Here is a 23,024-nt window from a genome sequence, read left to right as displayed (position 1 = left end):
TGATGGATTCCTTTATCACTAAAATTTATTATATTTTTATGAAAATTGAGTGCTCTCCTTGTCTGTCATTATGAAGATAGTATACGATTATCCTTTAATAGTTCATTAAAATCAAAACATTTATTACTTCTTTTCAGATTCTATCACAATGGGAGGACGATTAATTCTACCTCATGTACCTGCAATTCTCCAGTATCTTAGCAAAACCACAATAAGTGCAGAAAAGGTGAAAAAGAAGAAGAATAGGGCACAAGTCAGTAAGGAACTTGGCATTCTATCAAAGTAAGTGATATATTGGTCCTTAAAAGATAACATTGCTATCCGTGGTTTTAATTTTTGCTAATTTTTACCCAGTTTTTCAATTATTTTAATGTGGTAATAAGCTGAAAAGATTTTAAGTATTTTTAAATGCCCTCCATTTTTAAGATAACGTAGAATTCTTCTTCTCTGCCTGTATATTCATTAGAAAACTTTTATGGCATCTATCTTCATTTTATTATGAGAGAATAATCTTCAAAATTCTAAAGTAGGCTAATAGATTTGTATATTTTGTTCAGTTAGAATTTTGAGTTACATGAGATCGCATACTTTTCATTTTTTTTAAGTTTAATTGATAAAAATAATTCATTTAAAAGAGCATGTTGTGGCTGTTCTGTTTGTTTTTTTAAGGGTCAGGATCTTTCAAGGAATTTTAAAGATTCTTTTTGACAATAGACCTAGTAATATAAAATTGTGTCTTCTGTAGCAGGGTTGTTAAACCAGAGTACAAAAAATGTTTGCATTTTAAATTATGAATTGTTATAGGACTTAACTGTTCAAAGTTTATTTTTTCTGTTACCTCAACAACAACAAAATGATATATTAGAATCTTCCAGGAATTGCTTTGACATGTCTTATTCATACTATTATATTTCTAAGTTATACAGAATGGGAAACCACACAAAATATACTCATTAAATTTTATCACAGGCTGTGTGGTAGTGAAAAGAAGGTGAGAGATTAGGCACCATAAAGACTGGGTTTGAAAGGCTTGCTCTGCCACTTCTTAGATGTGACATCAGCTTCTCTGAGCTTCAGTTTTCTTTGGGCAAGATGGGGCTAAACATTTCTACATGGAAGGCTATCGTGGGAGTTAAACTGAATACCGCATGTATAGCCTTAAACAAGTCTTGGCTCTTAAAAATGTTATTTTCTTTGTAAAGTGAGAAATTACTAATTGTCAAAAGATAGTAATAACAAAAATAATTTAAAAAAAGAAATTGCTGATATTCAGATTATAGCATCGGAGTTTCCTCTTACTCACCTACAAAATCAGATGTTGCAAGAGAAATAGATTAGTAGCCATGAGCCTGAAGTTCGAGAGAAATAAAAGTGGACCCTGCATACAAGTCAGTTAAGCTTTTCCTACATGAACACATAAAAGCCACCTGTGTCTGTCACATGTTTTCTACAAAACGTTTAACTTCTTAGAGAAATACTCTTCACTTGTGTATCTTACGTATCAGTTTTTCACCTTCTCTAGGATCAGCAAGTTCATGAGAGACAAAGAGCAAAGTTCTCTGCTCATCACACTTCTTCTTCCTTTCCTCCACCGTGGCAATGTTCCTCAGGTAAAAATTCACAGGACATTGGCTTTTTCATTACAGTGGTACTTGATTATTAAGGTTCATCCATGAGCAATAATTTTCATTGGGTAGATTCTGTGATGTATTTGCAAAAAGATTTTATACAGAAATATAAAATTAGAAATAGAGGAGATGCATTGGGAAAGAGGGGGAACAAGAGGCTGGAAGCACCCTCATCAGTCCTTCATTTTTCTTTCTTTAGCTTCTAATCCATTTTTTTTTTCTCACTTCTTTTTTTTTTCCTCTCACTTTGATCAATAACAAATCTGGAACCCAAGAAGCGCATCATATAATCTTAAGTATGCATCACAGTTGCAGAACTGCTAATGAAAAGTCAGATTATATTAATATTACCTGGAGCTAGGAGTTTCTAAAACGATTTTCCAACTTTTAGTTTAATCTCAAGTCAAATCAAATGGCTCAAACTCAGTGAGGCTTTAGTAGCTACACTGAACATCTCTTACTATACAGTAATTCAGTAGAGAAGACCCCAGATCTGTAGAGAACCAGAAGTGAGGATTTTTCTTCAGCAACCTCATTTTTCTTGGCCCTTTTTGGACTGGACATAGAAGAAATTATGTTCCAAAACCATGTGTATTTTCTATTAGAATTAAAGGAAGAAGCTGTTAATGGACATTATTGTGGATTTTAGGTGAAGTTAAAATGCTAAGAACTTTCAAAGGCCTATGAAATAACTTTTCTGAATACTCCTTGTGCTTATTGAAAGTTATTTATTTTCTGTGCTATAATATTAAAGCCAAGTTGACCAGTTTTCTGAATTACTGAAATGTGATTTCTGTTAATGTTCCTTCTTAAGGATACAGAGGTTGATATTTTGGTGACAGTACAAAACCTGTTGAAACATTGTCTGGAGCCTACAAACTTCCTCAAGCCTCTAGCAAAGCTCTTCTCGGTTATTAAGAATAAGTTGTCAAGACAATTGCTTTGTACAGTTTTCCAGGTCTGTAGTACTCATTTTTACCCCAAACCACCCCTTTTTAAAAAGATCACTGTGACATGTAATACATATTGACAGCTTCCTTGGTGTCAACATGATGTTTCATATAAATTTGAGTGGAAAGAGGGAATTGAAGGGAGGAGGACAGAAAAGTTAAGATTTGGGATGCCTCGGCTCAGGTCATGATCTCAGGGTCCTGGGATCGAGGCCTGCATCAGGCTCTCTGCTCAGCAGGGAGCCTGCTTCCCCCTCTCTCTGCCTGCCTCTCCACCTACTTGTGATTTCTCTCCATCAAATAAATAAATAAAATCTTAAAAAGAAAAGTTAAGGTTTTATTCAATAATAATATACTGTTTTCATTCCTTTCAGACTCTTTCTGATTTTGATAGTGGATTAAAATATATTACTGATGTTGTCAAGGTAAGAAAGTCTTATATTTCTCTTTTGCTTCAAAAGTATTGTCATTTTTTGGGACGCCTGGGTGGCTCAGTTGGTTGGACGACTGCCTTCGGCTCAGGTCATGATCCTGGAGTCCCGGGATCAAGTCCCACATCGGGCTCCCAGCTCCATGGGGAGTCTGCTTCTCTCTCTGACCTTCTCCTCGCTCATGCTCTCTCTCACTGTCTCTCTCTCAAATAAATAAATAAATAAATCTTTTTTTTAAAAAAAAGTATTGTCATTTTTTTAAATTTAAGATTTGTATACCTTCATCTACATTTTCAGTGTTTCACAGTGTTTCAATGTTTTCATTTCTTGTAGCTTAATGCCTTTTTTTTTTTTTTTTTTTTTTTAGCTTAATGCCTTTGATCAAAGACATCTTGATGATATCAACTTTGATGTTCGCTTCGCAACATTCCAGACTATCACCTCTTATATTAAAGAGATGCAAACTGTTGATGTTAACTACTTAATTCCAGTTATGCATAATTGTTTCTATAATATGGAGGTAGGTTTTTATAGGAAAAATTTATGAATTGTTTTTCATTGTTTTGATAATACAACTACATGATTTCTTTTTTTTTTTTTAATTAACATATAATGTATTATTTGCCCCAGGGGTCCAGGTCTGTGAATCATCAGGCTTACACGCTTCACAGGACTCACCATAACCCATACCCTCCCAATGTCCATAACCAAACCACCCTCTCCCTACCCCCGCCCCCCAAGCAACCCTCAGTTTGTTTCATGAGATTAAGAGTCTCTTATGGCTTGTCTCCCTCCTGATCCCATCTTGTTTCATTTTTCTCCCCCTACCCCCCCCCATGGTCCTTCGTTCTGCCTCTCAAATTCTTCATATCAGAGAGATCATACGATAATTGCATGACCCGATTTCTTAATTTGTGTTGTGAGCAAGACACAGATTTTTGTGTATAATTTCTTGTGGCTGCAGACTGTTTTGTTTGGTGAAGACCATATTGTTATTCTCATGATGTAAAAGACAAATATTTTGAATAAAATAATATGTGGAAGCACTTTGAAAAATACAAAAGCCATGTGCTAGAATAGGGGAAATTCATAGAGACAGAAAGTAAATCTGTGGTTACCAAGGGCTGCCAGGGAGGGAGAAATGGGAATGGTAAGGAAGGACTTCTGATTGGCACAGGGTTTTGTTTGGGGCGGGGAGATGAAAATGTTCTAAAGTTAGATAGTGGTGATGGCTGTACAAACTTATGAATATCCAAAAAACATTGAATTGTACACTTTAAAAGGGTGAATTGTATAGTGTTTCAGTTATATCTCAGTGTTTTAAAGTTTTGTCACTGTATTATTTGACAGTTTGCCCTCTTTTATTGATCCAGAAATATAAAGGGTTCATACTATTTTAAGTACCATGTTGCTGGACTGAATTAAAACCCAAAACTGGGGAAAATGAAACCTTTGATTTATAGTTAACCATGTAAAGTCATCAGTAATCTCTTTGTGGCATTTTATAACTATTCATCTGATGTTAATGATTATGTAATATATGAAAAAGTAATCTCCCCGTTTGGGGCTGATTCTTCATATTTCATATCAAATTCTAGCACAAAGAATTCCAAATCACTGCCTGCTTAGCTGAGTTAGCAATACTTGCTCCACATTCACTACCTACATTGCTCACACTAGGAATTGGAGCACAACTAACCAAAATTATACCAGCCAACTCTGTCGTTTTCAGTTATCACATGATACTGAATATTGAAAACAAGCTTTAGTGAATCTTTTATTCTGTTTGCTTTGGGAAATAAAACTAAGCAAAAAGTCTATTGCATCTTGTTTTCCAAATCAGAGTGTGACTTCTCAGTAAGCATGATTTTTCAGTAATTTACTACAGGACTACCTCATTTTATTAGGCCTGTGTTTTTTGGTTTTGGCATTTTTTTTTTTTTTAACAAATTGAAGGACTGCTTTGAACAAGTCCTATCAGTGCCATTTTCCAACAGCATTTGTTTATTTTATATCTCTGTGTCATATCTTGGTGATTCTCACAGTATTTTTTCATTGTGATTATATTTATCACAATGATCTGCAAGCAGTGATTATGATGCACTAAAATAACAGATCATAGTATTTTTTAATTAAGGCATGTACCTTGTTTTTTTAGGCATAATGCTATTACACACTTAATAAATTATAGAATAGTGTAAACATAACTTTTATATGTACTGGGAACCCAAAAAATTCATTTGTTCATTTCACTCACTTTATTACGATTTTCACTTTGATCTGGTGGTCTGCAACCAAAGTCACAAGATCTCTGAGGTATGCGTGCATATTCCTCACAGCCCTACATTTAGTTCTTCCTTAGATGTGATGTACTTGGGGAACATTTCTTAGGAGGGATCTTTACATAGAGGAGTATCAACATTTTATAAACTGTTCATTGGGAAATAATATTCCATATTATAGTTATTACACAGAATAATTTTGTTTTGTTTTGTTTTTTCTTGTTTCAAGTTAGGAGACATGTCTTTAAGTGATAATGCCAGCATGTGCCTGATGAGTATCATCAAAAAGTTAGCTGCCCTGAATGTCACGGAGAAAGAATATAGGGAAATCATTCATCGTTCACTCCTGGAGAAGTTGAGGAAAGGATTGAAGAGCCAGACAGAGGTATTGGGGTTTGCAATTACATCTTTGTCTTTTATGTACTACTGTTATGGATTTTGTTTTTGTTTTTCTTTTTCCTTACTTAAGTTGTTGTTAAAAACAGCTTAGTACATTTAATTAATACTTAATTGCATAAATACAAAACTCTTAAAAGGAGAGTGGGAATATAAAGGAGAGTGATCACTTCTGATCTTATAGTTTGTGTTTACAGTGGGAATGTTTTATGTTAAAAGAAAATTGTAAACATTATAGTGGTTTTTTTCTGTGTTTCTTTATATTATCTAGAAAGCAAATTCTTTTATTTTTATTTTTTTAATTTATTTTTTTAATTTAATTTAATTTTTTTCCAGCTCCAAAAATTCATTGCTTATGCACCATACCCCAGTGCTCCATGCAATACGTGCCCTCCTTAATACCCACCAAATTCTTTAAAAAAAAAAATTTGTTTTTCTCAATTTGGCATTTGCAGAATATACAACAGGATTATACCACAGTGCTTTCCTGTTTAATTCAAACCTTTCCAGATCAACCAGAATTTAAAGACTTGGTACAGCTCACTGATTGCCATGATCCAGAAATGGACTTCTTTGAGAATATGAAGCATATTCAGGTAGAAAACACTTCCGTGTTGAGTTCTTTTTTCCTGCCTATAAATTAAGCATCTCAGGGGCACCTGGATGGCTCAATGGGTTAAAGCCTCTGCCTTCAGCTCAGGTCATGATCACAGAGTCCTGTGATCAAGCCCCACATTGGGCTCTCTGCTCTGCGGGGAGCCTGCTTCCTCTTCTCTCTCTGCTTGCCTCTCTCTGTCTACTTGTGATCTCTGTCTGTCAAATAAACAAGTAAATAAAATCTTTAAAAATAAATAAATAAATAAAGCCTCTTCCTTCAGCTCAGGTCATGATCCTGGGGTTCTGGGATTGAGCCCCGCATCAGGGTCTCTGCTCAGCAGGGAGCCTGCTTCCTTCTCTCTGCCTGCCTCTCTGCCTACTTGTGATCTCTGTCTGTCAAATAAATAAATAAAATAGTTTTTAAAAAAAATAAGCACTTCAAACTGTTCTATCTGATTTAAAAAGATATATTTTACTTTTCCAAAAAGTTTTGAGCCTCTCATTCCTTGGTCTTCATGATTGTCAGTCAGATTAGCATAGGAAATGATCAATTTTCCTAGGGTCTGTTTTCTTTCATGGTATCATAAACCACAATAATAGTGTCACATTTCTTTGCCATTTCCTAAGTATATAAATGCTTTAGGATCCTTTGTTAAACAAATGCTATGGATTATATCTCTGGAAGCAAATCAAGGCACAGGTGTTTGTTCATGTAACACATGGACTGTATTTCACTCCTTTAATCTTTTCATGGAAAAATAACATGATACTGAAATGGAGCTGGTTATAGGTGAGTGTATTCAGTAACTAATTCTTATTTTATCTAACTCATAGATCCACAGACGAGCAAGAGCCTTGAAGAAACTGGCAAAACAACTAATGGAAGGCAAAATTGTCCTGTCTTCTAAATCTCTTCAGAATTATATCATGCCTTATGCCATGACTCCAATTTTTGACGAGAAAATGCTCAAGGTAGGACATTAGATCAAGGAAACCATTAAACATCTACCTATACCATGACGTGCATATGGGGTTGTGACATTCATATTGATGTCAACACAATTAGAGGCTTAAAATAGTTCTGAAGCCCTGAGAATGGTACTTGGCACATAGTAAATGCTCTGTAAATAGTAGCTTTAATCTTTATTTTCACTATTATTAGCCCAAAGAGGCCAACCACAAAATAGTTCCCCTCATAGAAATAAATGATCACATTACTAACATAGCATACTTTTATTTTTGTATTATAGGACTTAATTCTGATAATTAATTACCAAAATCATTGTTTTCCCAAATGGCTCATAAGAAAGGAAGTTAAACAATAACTACCTTTTCTTTAGCACTATACCAGATACAGGAACTATTCTAAGTACTTAACATAATCTTACTTCATCTTCATCATAGCTTAACCCTATAGGTGCTGTTGTCACTATTTTACAGGAAAGTAAACTGGCAATAAGTGAGGTATTTAACTTTCTCAAAGACATACAGAATGAGAATCTGTATTTGAACTTAGGACTCTCTTCATTATTATACTACATAGTGCCAAAAACAGTGTTGTGCACATTGTAAGGCCTTAATGTTTATTGTTTAGATTGATGAAATACAGCACCCAAAAATTCAAGCCTAATTGAGGTGATACCAGGAGTTGTGACTTGAATTTATACTGTGTTGACCACATGGTATTGTGCAAAGTTAGATTTCCCCTGTTGTTTCAAAAATTTTTAAAGAATTATCTAGGTAGGGGCACCTGGATGGCTCAGTGGGTTAAGCCTCTGCCTTCAGCTCAGGCCATGATCTCAGGGTCCGGGGATCAAGCCCCACATCTGGGCTCTCTGCTTGGCAGGGAGCCTGCTTCCCTCTCTCTCTCTGTCTTTCTCTCTGCCTGCCTCTCTGCCTACTGGTGATCTCTCTGTCAAATAAATAATAAATAAAGTCTTTAAAAAAAAATAAGTAAATAAAAAACATTTTTATAAGAAGAATTAACTAAGTAAATGAAAGAATACTCCCCAAAATTCCAGTTTAAAGAGTTAGTAAGCCCAGCCAACTTATACTTTGATGGCAGTAAAATAGGAAAGAGGTGTAGATGGAAAAAATAAATTATATTTAGTTTTGGTTGATGTTAACATGGTATACCCTTTTCGTGTTTTATTTTTAACATATTTGTGACTTTTTGATTTACTGGTAGTTTCTGGTAGATAGCATATAACTGAGTCTTGGCGGTTTTGTCAAATCTGACAACCTCTGCCTTTTAATTGGTTTTAGGCCATTTACATTTAATATCAGTATTAATATGGTTAGGTTTAAATTGTTGATGTTTTTATTTATTTTCCATTTGTCCCTCTTTATTCTTTCCTTGTATGGAATTAATTGGATTTTTTAAAATGATTTTATTTTATCTCTATTGACTTACTAGTTATCATGTAGCTATTTTTATATAGGTTTTGGCTTTACATCAGTTTTAAACGACACTATCCATCGTTATTTTTGGTTTAAACAGTCAATTATTGGAGTGCCTGGGTGGCTCAGTCACTTAAGTGTCTGCCCTCAGCTCAGGTCATGATCTCAGGGTCCTGGGACTGAGTCCTACGTCTCCCTCCTTGCTCATTGGGGAGCCTGCTTCTCCCTCTGCCCCTCTCCCTGCTCGCCTTCTCTCTCTCTTTCTCTCAAATAAAGAAAATCTTTTTTAAAAATAGCCAATTATCTTTTAGAGAGAGCTTTCAAAATAAGGAAAGATCTTTTATATTTGCTTACATATTTGTGATTTCTGGTCACTTCCAGTTAATTACAGTTTTCCAGTCATTCCTTTGGGTAGATCCAGACATATTCCTGTTTCATTTTACTCCTAACAGGAAGACCTCCTTCAGATTTTTTTTGTGGCACGGGTCGCTAATGATGAGGTCTTTCAGTTCGTATTTGTCTTTTCTCATTTTTGCTCTTATAGGTAATGTTTCTAGGTATGGAATTCTAGATTGACAGTTATTTTTTTTTTCTTTCTTTTCTTTAAAGAGAATTGCTCTACTGTCTTCTGGTTTATATCACTTCCAACAAAAAGTCATTCCTATCTTTATTCTTCCGAGTGTAATGTACCCTTTTTTTTCAGCCTGCCTTGAAATTTTTCTCTTTATCACTGGTTTTAAGCCATTTGATTACAATGTGCCTTAGTGTAGTTTTCTTCATGTTTCTTTTGCTTGGGCTTTATTGAGCTTCTTGGAGCTACTGAGTTGTAGTGTTCTTCAAATTTGTAAATTTTTGGCCATTATTTTTTCAAGAATACTTTGGGTCCCCTTCTTGCTTTTGGAGACCCCACTCAGAATTGTTCCAAACACACTGAGGCTCTTTTCTTTTTTTTCTTTTCTTTTTTTTTTTTCCCCCATTACTTTTTTTTTCTGGGTTTCATTTTGTTTTACTTTTGTATCACTGTGTCTTCAGGTTCATTAATCTTTTTTTCTTCCGAGTCTAATCTGCTTTTAATCCCATCTAGTGTGTCTTCCCTCCCAGAACTGTCTTTTCCATTTCTAGACATTCAGTTTGGGCCTTTTTTATACCTTACCTCTTTCTCTCTAACATGTTCTTGCTTTCCTGTCCCTTCTTGATCTTATGGAATGTAATTTTATCATATGTCTTACTGCCTTTGTCTACTATTTGTCTATCGTATGTGTCATTTTGGGGTCTATTTCAATTGGTTGATTTTTCTTCTTGTGAGAGGTATTTTTCTGCTTCTTGGTATGCCCGTGCAACTTGCCTCTCCTTGTAGCTCTCTCTTCTCTGGTGCTCTGCCCTGTGGTCTCTAGCTGCCACAGCCTCAACTCTGTCTCCTTGCATTAGGGAGACCACTGAGCCCCTTTTGAGTTTCTCCTCTTGTGCTGCAACACTGTGAATTAGGGCAATTATAAGACACGCTTCATTTGTTACCTTTCTGTCAGGGAAGACTGAACTGTGTTGTTTGATGTCCAGAGTCTGAAAACTGCTATTTCATATATTTTTGTCTACTTTTCTAGTTTAAGATAGGTTTTTTTTGTTTTTTTTTTTTTTTGGTTTTTTTTTTTTTTTTTAAGTTTAAGATAGTTTAAGTCCAGTCCCTGTTCTCTATGATGGCATGAAAGAGATGTCTCCAGTGCAGTGTACTGTTGAATGTTGAGCTGTGCATTAAAGTTAACTTTAGTATTTGTCAACTTTTACACTTGAATTTACTTCATTTCTTGTTTGTAGACTTGAACCCATCAGAGAGGTCTGAGTGGGAAAAAACCCAAAGTGTATTAATATCCTTTAAAGTACAGTGTCATTCCTTTAATTGATAGTGCCTTTTCTTAGAGCTAGGGGGAAAATGGAGTATACTTTGGGCATTCCTTCTTTATAATTACTGATCATCTACTGTCTAAGCTTTTTAATGTATGAAATTAGCTGTGTTTTGTTGGCAAATGTTATTCTATGTTGATGATCTTGATTTGTTTTACAGCATGAAAATATAACCATTGCTGCCTCAGAAGTTATTGGAGCTATTTGCAGACATCTTTCTTGGTCAGCATATATATATTACTTGAAACATTTCATTCATGTTTTACAGACAGGACAGATCAATCAAAAGTTGGGTGTCAGGTATGTATGGTCAAACTTCTTATTTTTGTTTTGTTTTTAAAATATCAGCATTGTATTATTTCTTGAAGTGGTCCTGCTAATCTCAATTTACTTACAGCTTGTATTAATGAGGTTATACTAATGTTTGTAGGTCTTCAAATGTTTCCTTTTGATCATCAAATGATGTGAATCAAACAAACATTTCTGTGTACCTTCTTTTTTTAACAGTTTGCTAGTAATAGTGTTAGAAGCATTCCACTTTGATCACAAAACTCTTGAAGAACAAGTAAGAAAAATCCAGAATGATGAAAGTAAGTTTTTAAAACTTCCTTACTAAATTTTCATTCTATTCTTGGATAACTGATGATGATGAATTAAAGTTAGCAAAATTCAGCTTACCACCTTTTTCTACAGTGACCAGTGAATGAGTCAGGAGGAAGTTAAAGCAGATGGTTTGAGTATTTGTGTAAAAATTTATTTAAGAATAGAGAACGCCAGTCTAAATTGTATGATTAAAAAAATGAGCTGTAGATTATTTATATAGAAACCCAGTTTTACCACCTGCATTATGGAAAGAACATTAAGCAACAGATCCAAAGAAAGCATAAGATAAGAATTTAAAGCAGAGTGATAATTAATTAAATATAAAGTAGATACAATAAGAAAAGTTCATCAAAGCTAAAAATAGATATTTGAAAAGATTATGAATTGGCAAAGCTCTGTCAAAATTTGTCAGTGAAAAGTGAAAATAGAAGGCATAATAAACAACATTGGGAATTTTAAAAGGTCATAGTTAAACGAAAAAGGTAGAATAATGTTATGATCTATGTACTTATAAATTTGAATACTTGCATGAGACATAAAAATTCTTAGAAAAATAAAATACAGGGGCACCTGGGTGGCTCAGTCATTAAGCGTCTGCCTTCAGTTCAGGTCATGATTCCAGAATCCTGGGATCGAGCCCTGCATCGGGCTCCTTGCTCAGCGGGAAGCCTGCTTCTACCTCTCCCACTCCCCCTGCTTGTGTTCCCTCTCTCACTGTCTCTCTCTCATTCTGTCAAATAAATAAATAATCTTAAAAACAAAAATACAAAATCTGGCTTTAGAAGAAATAGAAAATCTGGATGCATCTCTAACCACTAAAGAAATTGACTCTGTAGTTAAAAACCATCTTCTAATGAAAATACCATGTTCACCCTGTTTTATAGGGAGGTTCTACAAATATTTAAGGACTCAATAATTTCAACCTATGCCTGCCATTTTAGATGATAGATAGAGGAAGCCTCCACTAACTCATGAAGTTGGTATAGTTGGTTGATGGAATTTAACATATTAACATCCAAAAAGCATGTGGTCTTCTAAAGAGACACAAGGGAAATAGTTGATTAAATTCAGCATCTATTCATGATATCAGATGAGAACTGATTAGAAATTTCCTTAACCTGTTAAAAGAAAAGAATGAACACTTAAATGGACCAGTGGGCTAATTATTTTTGCTAAAGACATTGAAATATTCTGGCCCTCAGTTTGCACGACTCCACCATTCCTTCCTATTCAGAATTTTCTAATTCTATGATTCATAGTAAAATCACTGTAGAGTCACACTAATTAATAACAAAGACTGGCTTGAATTTGTAGGCACTATGTGTGTTTTAAACCACTAATGTACTAAACTAAAGCCCCTTAACAGTTTTTCTTCAGGCAGTGGAATCTACATTTTATAATTTTGCATAAACAGAAACATTAAAAATTAAAATACTTTATTTGCTTAACTATCTCTTTTCTTCTTAGATATGTTTGGAGTATTTATTGAGCACCTACTATGACCTGGGCCTTTAAAGACATTGTCTTATTTGTTCTTATAAAAATCTTACAAGAATCTTAGTTGGTAGTTACCCCATTATTTTTTATATGAAAAATTACAATTCAGAAGTGTAAAGGAATATGGTAAGTATAAAGCTATATGGCCAGTAAACAAAATAAAGACTAATAGCTGCCATTTTTGAAAGTTAGTGAAGTGTCAGAAACATATTTTGGGTGCATTGTTGACTTTATCTCATTTAACCGTCATAGTAGTCTTATAAGGTAGATGACATCTCCATCTTATTGATAAAGAATCCAAAGCCTACTCTGGTCACATGGCTTGTTAGCAGAGCCACGCCTGGACTTGCTTCACAGTACTGTACTGCCTAATTTTCTTTAATAAACTGAACCCTATAATCAGGGACATTTCTGCATGAGAACTCTTGGCTGCCATTATGATTTTCATGCTCATGAGTATAGGTTTTTGTTTTTGGAAATCCCCAACCACAGTACTTTGGAAGCTTTTTTTTTTTTTTTTTTTTTAAGACCCCCCCCCCCCGCTGGCCTAGTCGCCTCGCGTATTCCTGCACTTGCTCTTCCACCCTCATAATTGTGAGTTTACTTGTCTCTATTTGTCATTAGGCTCCAAACTGTGAGACACCAAAACACCATAACCCTCACATTTAGTGCTCTTTCCTCAGCACTTGTCTTGCCTACCCATAGTGATGATTCGTTTTTATTAGATGTTGGTGGGAAAGACTGTGTGACAAATTGTGTTGTTTCCTTACTTGATTTAAGGTGACTTTTGTTGTTTACTCAACATAGATGCAATAGAAGTGATTGAGTTGCCGGAGCATGAAACCATGGAATTAGAGCAAATGGATGAGGAAGAGAAGGAAAACAAATATAAGAGTTTGTCAGACGACAGCAAAGAATTGCAAAATCCCGATCCACCTGATTGTGAAGAGACATCAGCTAGAGAACCTGAGTGTATCTCGGGGTCCATCTCTTTCTTTCCTCGGAATAAGGAAGAATTGGAAAGAACAATTAAAAATATCCAAGGAACCATAACTGGGGATATCCTGCCCAGGCTACATAAATGCCTGGCATCTACGGTAATCATTCTGTTTGGGACACAGGATGTCTGAGTGAACCTGGGTGTTTGGGGGGCCCTGTCAGGCTGAGGCTCCTAAACTGTTATTGATTGACTTCAGCCTTGGGATTTTTCTTTTTCCTCAGCATTTCACAGCTTACCTCCCTTGATTTGTCTCATCATCTTTAGGTTCATCTCCTGCTGCAGCTAAGCAGTGGTGTTTCTTTGTTATGGTTTTCATATGGTAGACATACGCTTTCTATCTCCAAAGCAGTTAATTAGATGACTCTCATTTCCAAAAAAAGAAAAGGTTTTTAAAAATTAGAATATGTTTCCCTTTACAACATCTTGGCCACTTTTCTGCTGTTCACAATTCATCTTCTTCCTGGTTAACAGGTATAACATTTAGCTGTGGATTCTCAATAAATCAGAGCCTTTCCTTCTCAGTGTAAAACATGGATTGGCAAACTGTGGTCCATGGGCTATATCTGGCCTGCAGCCTGTTGTAGATGAAGTTTTATTGCAACACAGTTACACTCATTGTTTTACATATTGTCTAATTCAGCTTTTGTGTTACCGCAGCAGAATTGAGTAGCTTCAGAGACCCTAAAGCCCAAAATGCTTATTTATTAGACCCTCTAGAAGTTTTCCAGCCCCTGGTATAAAATATTAAATAGATTACTTTGTATATTTGTAAATATAACTTCTTATTTGAGGCACTGTATTTCTTATATACCAACAGTGTCACTCAAAGTCTGGAAAATCCCAATTGATACAGATTTCTTATGATTTTTATATATTTCATAGCAGTCTTAATCTACATCAGTGAAAATATGGCTTTACATTTTTCTGGTTACTCCTTTGGAAAACATTTTCTTATTCCTACTAGTTTTATAAATTTTAGATGATTATTCTCAAATTGCATAATTTAATTTGTTTTTTAAGACAGTAGTTGTGGAAATGTAATGTAATGAAATAAGATGTATCAAAAGAGCTTACTCTTTAAATGCAAGGTTGCATGTTTGCAGGTCCCTGATCCATTTATTTCTATTTTAGTTTAACCTAAATTTTTCTTACAGACTAAAAGGGAAGAAGAACACAAGCTCATAAAATCCAAGGTTGTGAATGATGAGGAAGTAGTTCGAGTTCCTTTAGCTTTTGCTATGGTTAAACTAATGCAGTCCCTTCCACAGGAAGTTATGGAAGCTAATCTGCCAAGGTAATATTGTGTGACATATTAGAAAAGTTCAGTGAAACTCAAAAATTGGTTCTTTCTTCCTGACTCTTGAATCTCTTTTGTGAGGAAGAGCAGAAGTACAGTCACAATTTGCTGTGATTTCAGATTTTAATTGGGAAATTTGGGTACTGAATAAGAGACCAAAGGATGGTTGTATTTTTATTTACTTCTGTATTTAGACTAGTCCTTTTCAACTTTTCATTTTCTAGTATTTTGTTGAAAGTGTGTGCCCTCCTCAAGAACAGAGCACAGGAAATCAGAGACATTGCACGCAGCACTCTAGCAAAAATCATAGAAGATCTGGGTGTGCACTATCTACAATATATTTTAAAAGAATTACAGACTACCCTTGTCCGTGGATATCAGGTAAATTGTATTATGTGACTTATATTCATTCAGTTTGGACTGAAGTTCAAATATTTACAATTTGAACACTCTAAGTGGTGGTGCTTTTGGGTCTGTCTTCATTAAAGTTGATCCACTGTGGTAGCAATCAAGAATATTCACAAGTTTCTAATTTTAAAAATCTATGTTTTAAGAAAACTATATTTGATTTTTATAGACACTTCTAGGCCTGGGTTATATAACCTTTTTTTCCCAAATCATTTGATATACCAAGTTTTGTATTTTTTGAGTTCTTAAAAATACTTTTGTTGAATCCATGTCAAATGTATTAACAAAAATGTAAATAATAAAGCACATATACCAAAAAATAATAATAATAAATTAAAAATTAATAAAAATAAAGAACATATACATTTGTTTCAGAGTTGAACCATATAAGTAATAAAAGTAATAGGATCTCTAGGTGGAATAACAAAGCTCTTTGAGTAGTGACATGGCTGGTTAGCTACTCCCAAGTTTGGATCTTGGACAAGCACCATCAGCAACACCTGGGAGCTTGTTAGAAATGCACAATTTAGGGGCACCTGGGTGACTCAGTGGGTTAAAGCCTGTGCCTTCGGTTCAGGTCATGATCCCAGGGTCCTGGGATGGAGCCCCATATCAGGGTCTCTGCTTAACAGGGAGCCTGCTTCTCTCTCTCTCTCTCTCTCTCTCTCTCTGCCTACATGTGATCTCTGTCTGTCAAATAAATAAATAAAATCTTTAAAAAAAATGCACAATTTAGAGCCCTACACCTGATCTAACTATCTGCATTTCAGTAAGACCCCTGAGTGATCTCGAGTTTGAGAAACACTGTAGCTTGTTCTTTTCAAGTACCCAGTCAAGACTCCTGGTAGTTAGCCTTACTTCTGTACCTGAATTTGCTCAAAGATAAGCTTCCTGTTCTATAGGTTTTAAACCTAACACACTAAAAATATCAGTCTCTCTTTGTATAATTTTTTGATGGTTGCTCTAGGAATTACCATATACATACATACTTTTAATATTCTACTTAGAATCAGTATTTTATGACTTCAAGTGGAATATAAAAATCTTACCACCATATGGAACCCTTTACCCTTTTTTTATTTTATAGTCGTTTGTCTGTTACCTATATATTGAAAAATTCATCAAGCAGTGATTGAGTTATTTCTTATAATTGTCAAGCATATTTTAAAGAGCTCAAGAGGAAAAAAAATAGTCTATTAGTTTGCCCAGATATTTATCATTTCTGCTACTCTTCTTTCATTTCTGAATTTCCAGGTTTCTTTCTGGTAATCGTTTCCTTTCAAGTCTAAAGAACTTCTGTCATCACGGGCACCTGGGTGGCTCAGTGGGTTGGGCCGCTGCCTTCGGCTCAGGTCATGATCTCAGGGTCCTGGGATCGAGTCCCGCATCGGGCTCTCTGCTCAGCAAGGAGCCTGCTTCCCTCTCTCTCTCTCTCTCTGCCTGCCTGGCTACTGTGATCTCTCTCTGTCAAATAAATAAATAAATAAAATCTTTTAAAAAAAAGAACTTCTGTCATCAGTCTTGTAGGGCAGGTATGACGGCAGCAGGTGCTTTTAGTTTTCTGTCATGAGACAGAAATTGACATCATTGACACTACTTTTCTTTCAGCACTTTAAAAATGTTGTATCACTTCCTTCTGGCCTTTCCTATGAATAATCCTATTATTCAAGTCATTGTCCCCCTCTAAGTAATGCATCGTTTTTCTCCTCTGACTGCTTTTAAAGACTTTATCTTTGCCTTTATTTTCCAATATTTTGATTATGATATATCTGAGTTTGCCCTGTTTGAGATTTGCTGAGCTTCCTAACCAAATTTGGGACATTTTGAGCCATTATTTCTCCATAAACTTTTTTCTGCACTGTACTCTGTCCTCTCCTGGAACTGCAATGAAATGAATATTAGACTTTGTTTTTTTGTTTTTTTTTTTTTAAGATTTTATTTATTTATTTGACAGAGATCACAAGTAGGCAGAGAAGCAGCAGAGAGAGAGGAGGAAGCAGACTCCCCGCTGAGCAGAGAGCCCGATGTGGGGCTCGATCCCAGGACCCTGAGATCATGACCTGAGCCGAAGGCAGAGGCTTTAACCCACTGAGCCACCCAGGCGCCCCCATTAGACTTTCTATTTTTGTCCCATTGGTTCTTGAGGCCCTGTTCGTGATTTTTATTTTTTCAGTTCTTCCTGGTTTTTTGGCATAAATTTTTATTGATTGTCTTCAAGTTCACTTACTCCCTTTTTCATCTCCATCCTGCTGCTGGGTCATCCAGTGAATTTCTTATTTTGGTTGTTGGGTTTTTAGTTCTAAAATTTACATTTAATTCTTTATATCTTCAGTTCTTTGCTAGCACTTTAGATTTCCGTTCATTTCAGTCCTCCGGGTAGAAAGCTAGGGCTTTATTGCTCCCACTCTGCCATGGGGCCAAGCGGTGGTGAAACAGAGAGAAGAGCAGCTAGAGTTGGCTGCTCTCAGCATGCGCTTCCGCTGAGGCAGAGGAAGGTCCCCTCCCTCAGACTTGTGGCTCCTGCCAGTTGCCATTTCTAGTCCCTTGCCACCACCACCACTATAGGATTGTAGGGGCTGGGGTGTGGAAGAACGGAAAAAAGAAAGAAAAAAACAAACAGGGATTCCTGTCCTCTCTCAGAGCATTCTGTGTTCCTGCTCGTACTCATCAAGCCATGGGGCTTCTCCTGCAGTTCCCTGCGTCCTGGCATCCACTTCATGTTAGCTGAGGGATACTTTTTTTTTTTTTTTTTTTAATTTATTTGACAGAGATCACAAGTAGGCAGAGAGGCAGGCAGAGAGAGAGAGAGAGAGAGGGAAGCAGGCTCCCTGCTGAGCAGAGAGCCTGATGCGGGGCTCAATCCCAGGACCCTGAGATCATGACCTGAGCTGAAGGCAGAGGCTTAACCCACTGAGCCACCCAGGTGCCTCTAGCGGAGGGGTACTGAACAGAAACAGTGATAAATGCCCTGCAAGTTTGATGGTGCTGGTGTTCTGGTGTTCTTCCTCAGTAGCTATTCCATGCCCCTTTTCCAGGTGTTACAGCTGCTTTCAGTGGGAGAGACAGAGCAGTGTGTGCTTTCTCCATCTTACGTGGAGTCAGAGCCGTAGTCAGTACTCACTTTTATTCTTTTCATTCAGCCAGCATTTATTTCATGGCTGCTTTATGTGAAGTGCTGTGTTAGGCCTGAGCATAGAAGGATAAATACAATATATCTCTGTCTTTTGGATTTATTCACATTTGAATGGAGCACCTAAGATATTTAAATGAGTAGCCCTTTTCTCTCTAACCACCTGTTTTTTAAGTCCATTCCATGATTTGTTAAAATAACTAAAATAGGGATGAGAGAACAACTAGTTTGAGTTTTAATGTTAATTGAGTTTTAATGTTAATTGAGTTTTAATGTTAATTGTGCGATACACCGTCAAATGTCGTTCTCCATCCCCCACAAAAGGACTTTTAAGGATAAAGCTCTCAGCAAACATTTTAAGTATATAAAAGTACATGAAGATCTCCAGTAGATATATATGAAATTATGCCTTTAGAATCCAATCGTGGGGTACCTGGCTATCTCAGTTAGTATAGCGTACAACTCTTGATCTTAGGGTTGAGTTTGAGCCCCATGTTGGGTGTAGAGATTACTTAAAAAATAAAATCAAATCTGTGTATTGATAACCAATGATGTACTGACAACCAGTTATGTTTCCTTAGCCTTTGATCATTATCTGACATTCACTGTGATTATTTTATAGCATTAGAAGCAGCATAAAGAATGCAGAAAGCTTGAGAGGCAACATAACATAGTGATACAGAGCAGAGGCTCTGGCATGGGTCTATACGGTTTCAAATCCTGACTCTCCTCCCCATGCAACCTGTGGCAAGTTACTTGATCTCTCTGTGCCTCAGCTTCCCTCTCTGAAAAGTGATGATAATATAGCACCTACACCATAGATATAGTAAATGAGAATTAAAGGATTTAATACATCTATGTGTTGTTAATACAACAATATTAATAGCCAACAGTAAGCTCTTAGGAATGTTAGCTATGGTTACTGTTAAGGGCAAAAATGTGTTTCCTTCAGAACAGCTTTGGATTGCACTCAACATTGGCAAGCTCCTTAATTCACAAGTTGGTTTTTAAAGTTCAAGGCTTTTGTGCCTTTCTTTATAAATCAGTGGCCTAGTTTAGTCACAGTAGTAGAGCCCAAGCACGGTAATGTTCAAAATGATCATTTGGTTAAAGTCTCTTACATGGTGATACTTGTCAAAGCTTCTCCCTACAGTAATGACAGATACTACTCTAAGTGGTCTCTGCAGTACATCTTAGATCTTACTTTTTTCCTTGTGTGGTATGCTTCACCATTCATATTCTTACTGTGCATTTCATTTTAGGTCCATGTGCTGACTTTCACTGTTTACATGTTGCTTCAAGGCCTCACCAACAAGCTACAAGTTGGGGATTTGGACTCTTGTTTAGATATAATGATTGAGGTAAGATTTAGAAAAAGGAAGTTCCACTGTTTTTTTTTTTACCTGGGCAAAGGACACAAAATCAGTTCACAAATTAAGAAATAATTATAGCCTGCAGAAATGAAAATAATGTACTGTTTTATCTCTTAGATTAGCAGAGATTTAAAAAGCTGATCAAATGGTGTGAGATGGGCACTCTGCCATTGCTAGTAGATCATGAGTTTTGGTATAACCTTTCTGGAAAGAATACTAATGTTGTGTGTCAGAAGCTTTAAAATAAGCAAAAATTTCAACTACTTCCAAGAATCTGTTTTAAAGGAATAGTCAGAGATATATTTAGTCTGGGGTTTATATAAAAGTATAGAGCTTTACCTATAATAATGAAAAATAGAATAATGAAAAATTAATAATCAATTTTTAAAATTAGGTGATGTGATAATTGGGGGGGGATTAAAAAGAAACTAAATTTGCCACACAGTCTTTGTTCATTCATTTAAAAAAATGTAGATACTTAAAAACACTTTGAATTAAATGTATCAGTCTTGATAATTAAGTTGCAAATATCATATGAGTTTTTTAAGGAGAAATTACTCTTTGGTAAATCAAACAAGAATATCAAAGAAGAAGTGCCTGTCTATATATTCTATAATTATATATGTAAATCTATATAATATTCTTTTGTTTCCCCTTAGAAATAACCCTTCAGGTTATTTCTGTAACATTTGTTATTTCTGTGGCATTTGTTATTTCTGTCTCTGTATTTGCTTGTCTTTCAGTAATTGGTCCCTGAACTACCTTGAAAAAGTGAAATCTAATAGGAATTCCTGCCATCTAATTTCAGTCCTGTAAAAACTTGCTTTCCCCTGATCTAGATGTATCAGAGACTGCTTATGTGGACGTATCTTGCTGATTGCATTTAATTGCTATTTGGCTTTTTTCTCTCAAAGATTTTTAACCATGAGTTGTTTGGTGCCATTGCTGAAGAGAAGGAAGTGAAGCAGATCCTCTCCAAGGTCATGGAGGCACGAAGAAGCAAGAGTTATGATTCCTATGAAATCCTGGGCAAGTTTGTAGGGAAGGATCAGGTTACAAGACTTATTCTTCCATTAAAAGAGGTAAGGACTTGAATGTAATACAGGAGATCCCCACATTACATATCATGAGCTCTTGGAAGAAGCCATGAAGGATAAACCTTAATGCTGGATCTGACCACTGGGATTTCCTTCAGTGCTAAGAGCACTTGTACCATATAGCCACTAGCTGGCAGCCCTCGTTGGGCATTCTAAACCAAGAACCAGACTCCTAGATGTAAACCATGCAATGCAGAAGCAAAAAAATTGAAATGCAGGTGAACTTTATAGCTGGGTTAAGTCAGCAGCTAAGAACATAGCTTTTGTGGAGTCCGACGGGCTAAGAGGGAGGAAAGTACATTTGTTGAACATGTATTATGTTCTAAGCATTGTTTCAGTATCACTTCTAATCGGCACAACCACTCTGAGATCAACAGTACTTCTTTCATCTAACAGATAAGAAAATGCAGGTTCAGGAAGGTGGAGAAGTCGTGGTGAAGGAGGAAAATAAGGATTTAGCTGTAGATCTTTCTGTTCCAAAGCTCACGTTCTCTGCACTGTTTTCATTCCACCTCCTATTGGTCAGGGACTATAGTTCGCTTACCTTCGTAATGTTCTCTGTGCCTACCACAGGGGTGAGCATTCAGTAAATGTTAATAATTCCTTTTTTTTTTTTTTTTACAATATTATGTACTAAAACCAGCACTATTTAATGACATGAATTAACCATAATTCCGAATGTTTTGGTGTTAGAGGAACTCTGTAATTGTTTCTACAATGCATTAATCTTATCTAAACCTAAGAATGTTAGATATGTCTTAAGGATGAAAAAGAGTCAACAGAATACAGTTTTCCGTGTATATTATCAAGTCCCTCCAAGGTAATTAAAGCTATTAATATCATGTCCTGTGCAAGGGAGTAGCTGTTACATGCTGAGGTATGTGTTGGGGTTGATGGTCCTGGATTCCCATTAAGTTTCTCTGATTTGGCCCAATGACTAATATCAAACCCTGAGGCTTGGCCATCACAGCACTTTATTAGTATGGTTTTAGATGAGTAATGACTGCATTTTGTAAATGTTGTGTATGTGTGTGTGCTTGCCTATAACACACTTGGAGGGATGACATCTTCCAAGTGTTACTTCATTATCTCCAGCCCTGTGCCCTAAGGTCCCACCAAGAGAAAGCACAAGATCTCCAGAGGCACACTTGCTGCTGACAGTGGTTGTCTCTGGGATTGAGGTTATGTGTAAATAATAGTTTGTATGTTCTGTTTGAAATTCTATTAAGAATGTTTCTTTTTTAATTAGGAGAAAACCAAACATATATTAAAACCTAAATACATATTTTAAAAACTACCATCATAACAAATAAAAATGCAATTCTGTTTTACCTTCGCATGATATTTATGTTTGCCTCTAGATCTTACAAAATACTACGAGTTTAAAACTGGCCCGGAAAGTTCATGAAACCTTGCGCCGAATCATAGCAGGATTAATTGTAAATCAGGAGATGACGGCAGAATCCATTCTATTGCTCAGTTATGGTTTGGTCAGTGAAAATCTGCCCCTGTTAACAGAAAAAGAAAAGTAAGTTTGAAATAAAAACAAAAACAAAAAAACTATCCTTAGGTGCTTGCTTCTGATAAGCCATTCAGTTCTTACTCGTAAGTGGATTAATTTAATAATTTACCTTAGTAGTGTGTGTGTGTGTGTGTGTGTGTGTGTGTGTGTGTGTGTGTGTGTGTGTAATTTGCCTGAGTTATAAGATGGTACTACTTTGTGGTGTTTGGGTTAACATCCTTCCAAGTGATAAATTTCATCTCAAGATTAGTTTCCCAGTAAAGGAATGAGTTAGCTGTGACAGCAGTTAGGTATTTTGGCACTTCTCTGAGACCATTTTTGTTTTATTTACTGAATCAAAGTTAGGATAGATTTTAAATATATTCTGATTATATATTTTTATATATATAAATATATACAGGTTAAACAGATTTTTAGATCTCAGAAGGTTTTAAAATACCTTCCTTTGGATTTTACTTCTGGGTTCTAAAAGAAACTCCTTGCCATATGTTTCAAAATTCAAACGGCATGTCCC

The 23,024-nt window shown here is 35.7% G+C and overlaps 1 protein-coding gene across 1 annotated transcript in view; it reads left to right on the top strand.

Annotated features, from left to right (window-relative positions):
* Positions 1-23,024, top strand: part of UTP20 (UTP20 small subunit processome component) — a 100,150-nt gene that overhangs the window by 57,877 nt on the left and 19,249 nt on the right. Inside the window, exons 31-46 of the mRNA XM_032346617.1 lie at positions 138-282; positions 1,523-1,610; positions 2,443-2,586; positions 2,953-3,003; positions 3,377-3,529; positions 5,521-5,676; positions 6,143-6,283; positions 7,119-7,256; positions 10,744-10,883; positions 11,091-11,173; positions 13,491-13,780; positions 14,838-14,977; positions 15,205-15,361; positions 19,781-19,879; positions 20,806-20,973; positions 22,350-22,516. Of these exons, the coding sequence (XP_032202508.1) occupies positions 138-282; positions 1,523-1,610; positions 2,443-2,586; positions 2,953-3,003; positions 3,377-3,529; positions 5,521-5,676; positions 6,143-6,283; positions 7,119-7,256; positions 10,744-10,883; positions 11,091-11,173; positions 13,491-13,780; positions 14,838-14,977; positions 15,205-15,361; positions 19,781-19,879; positions 20,806-20,973; positions 22,350-22,516 (2,260 nt within the window). The remainder of the gene's footprint in view (positions 1-137; positions 283-1,522; positions 1,611-2,442; positions 2,587-2,952; positions 3,004-3,376; positions 3,530-5,520; positions 5,677-6,142; positions 6,284-7,118; positions 7,257-10,743; positions 10,884-11,090; positions 11,174-13,490; positions 13,781-14,837; positions 14,978-15,204; positions 15,362-19,780; positions 19,880-20,805; positions 20,974-22,349; positions 22,517-23,024) is intronic.

This window comes from Mustela erminea, chromosome 6 (genome assembly GCF_009829155.1).
Source record: "Mustela erminea isolate mMusErm1 chromosome 6, mMusErm1.Pri, whole genome shotgun sequence".
NCBI lineage: Eukaryota > Metazoa > Chordata > Mammalia > Carnivora > Mustelidae > Mustela > Mustela erminea.
This window is presented reverse-complemented; position numbering and strand designations above follow the sequence as displayed.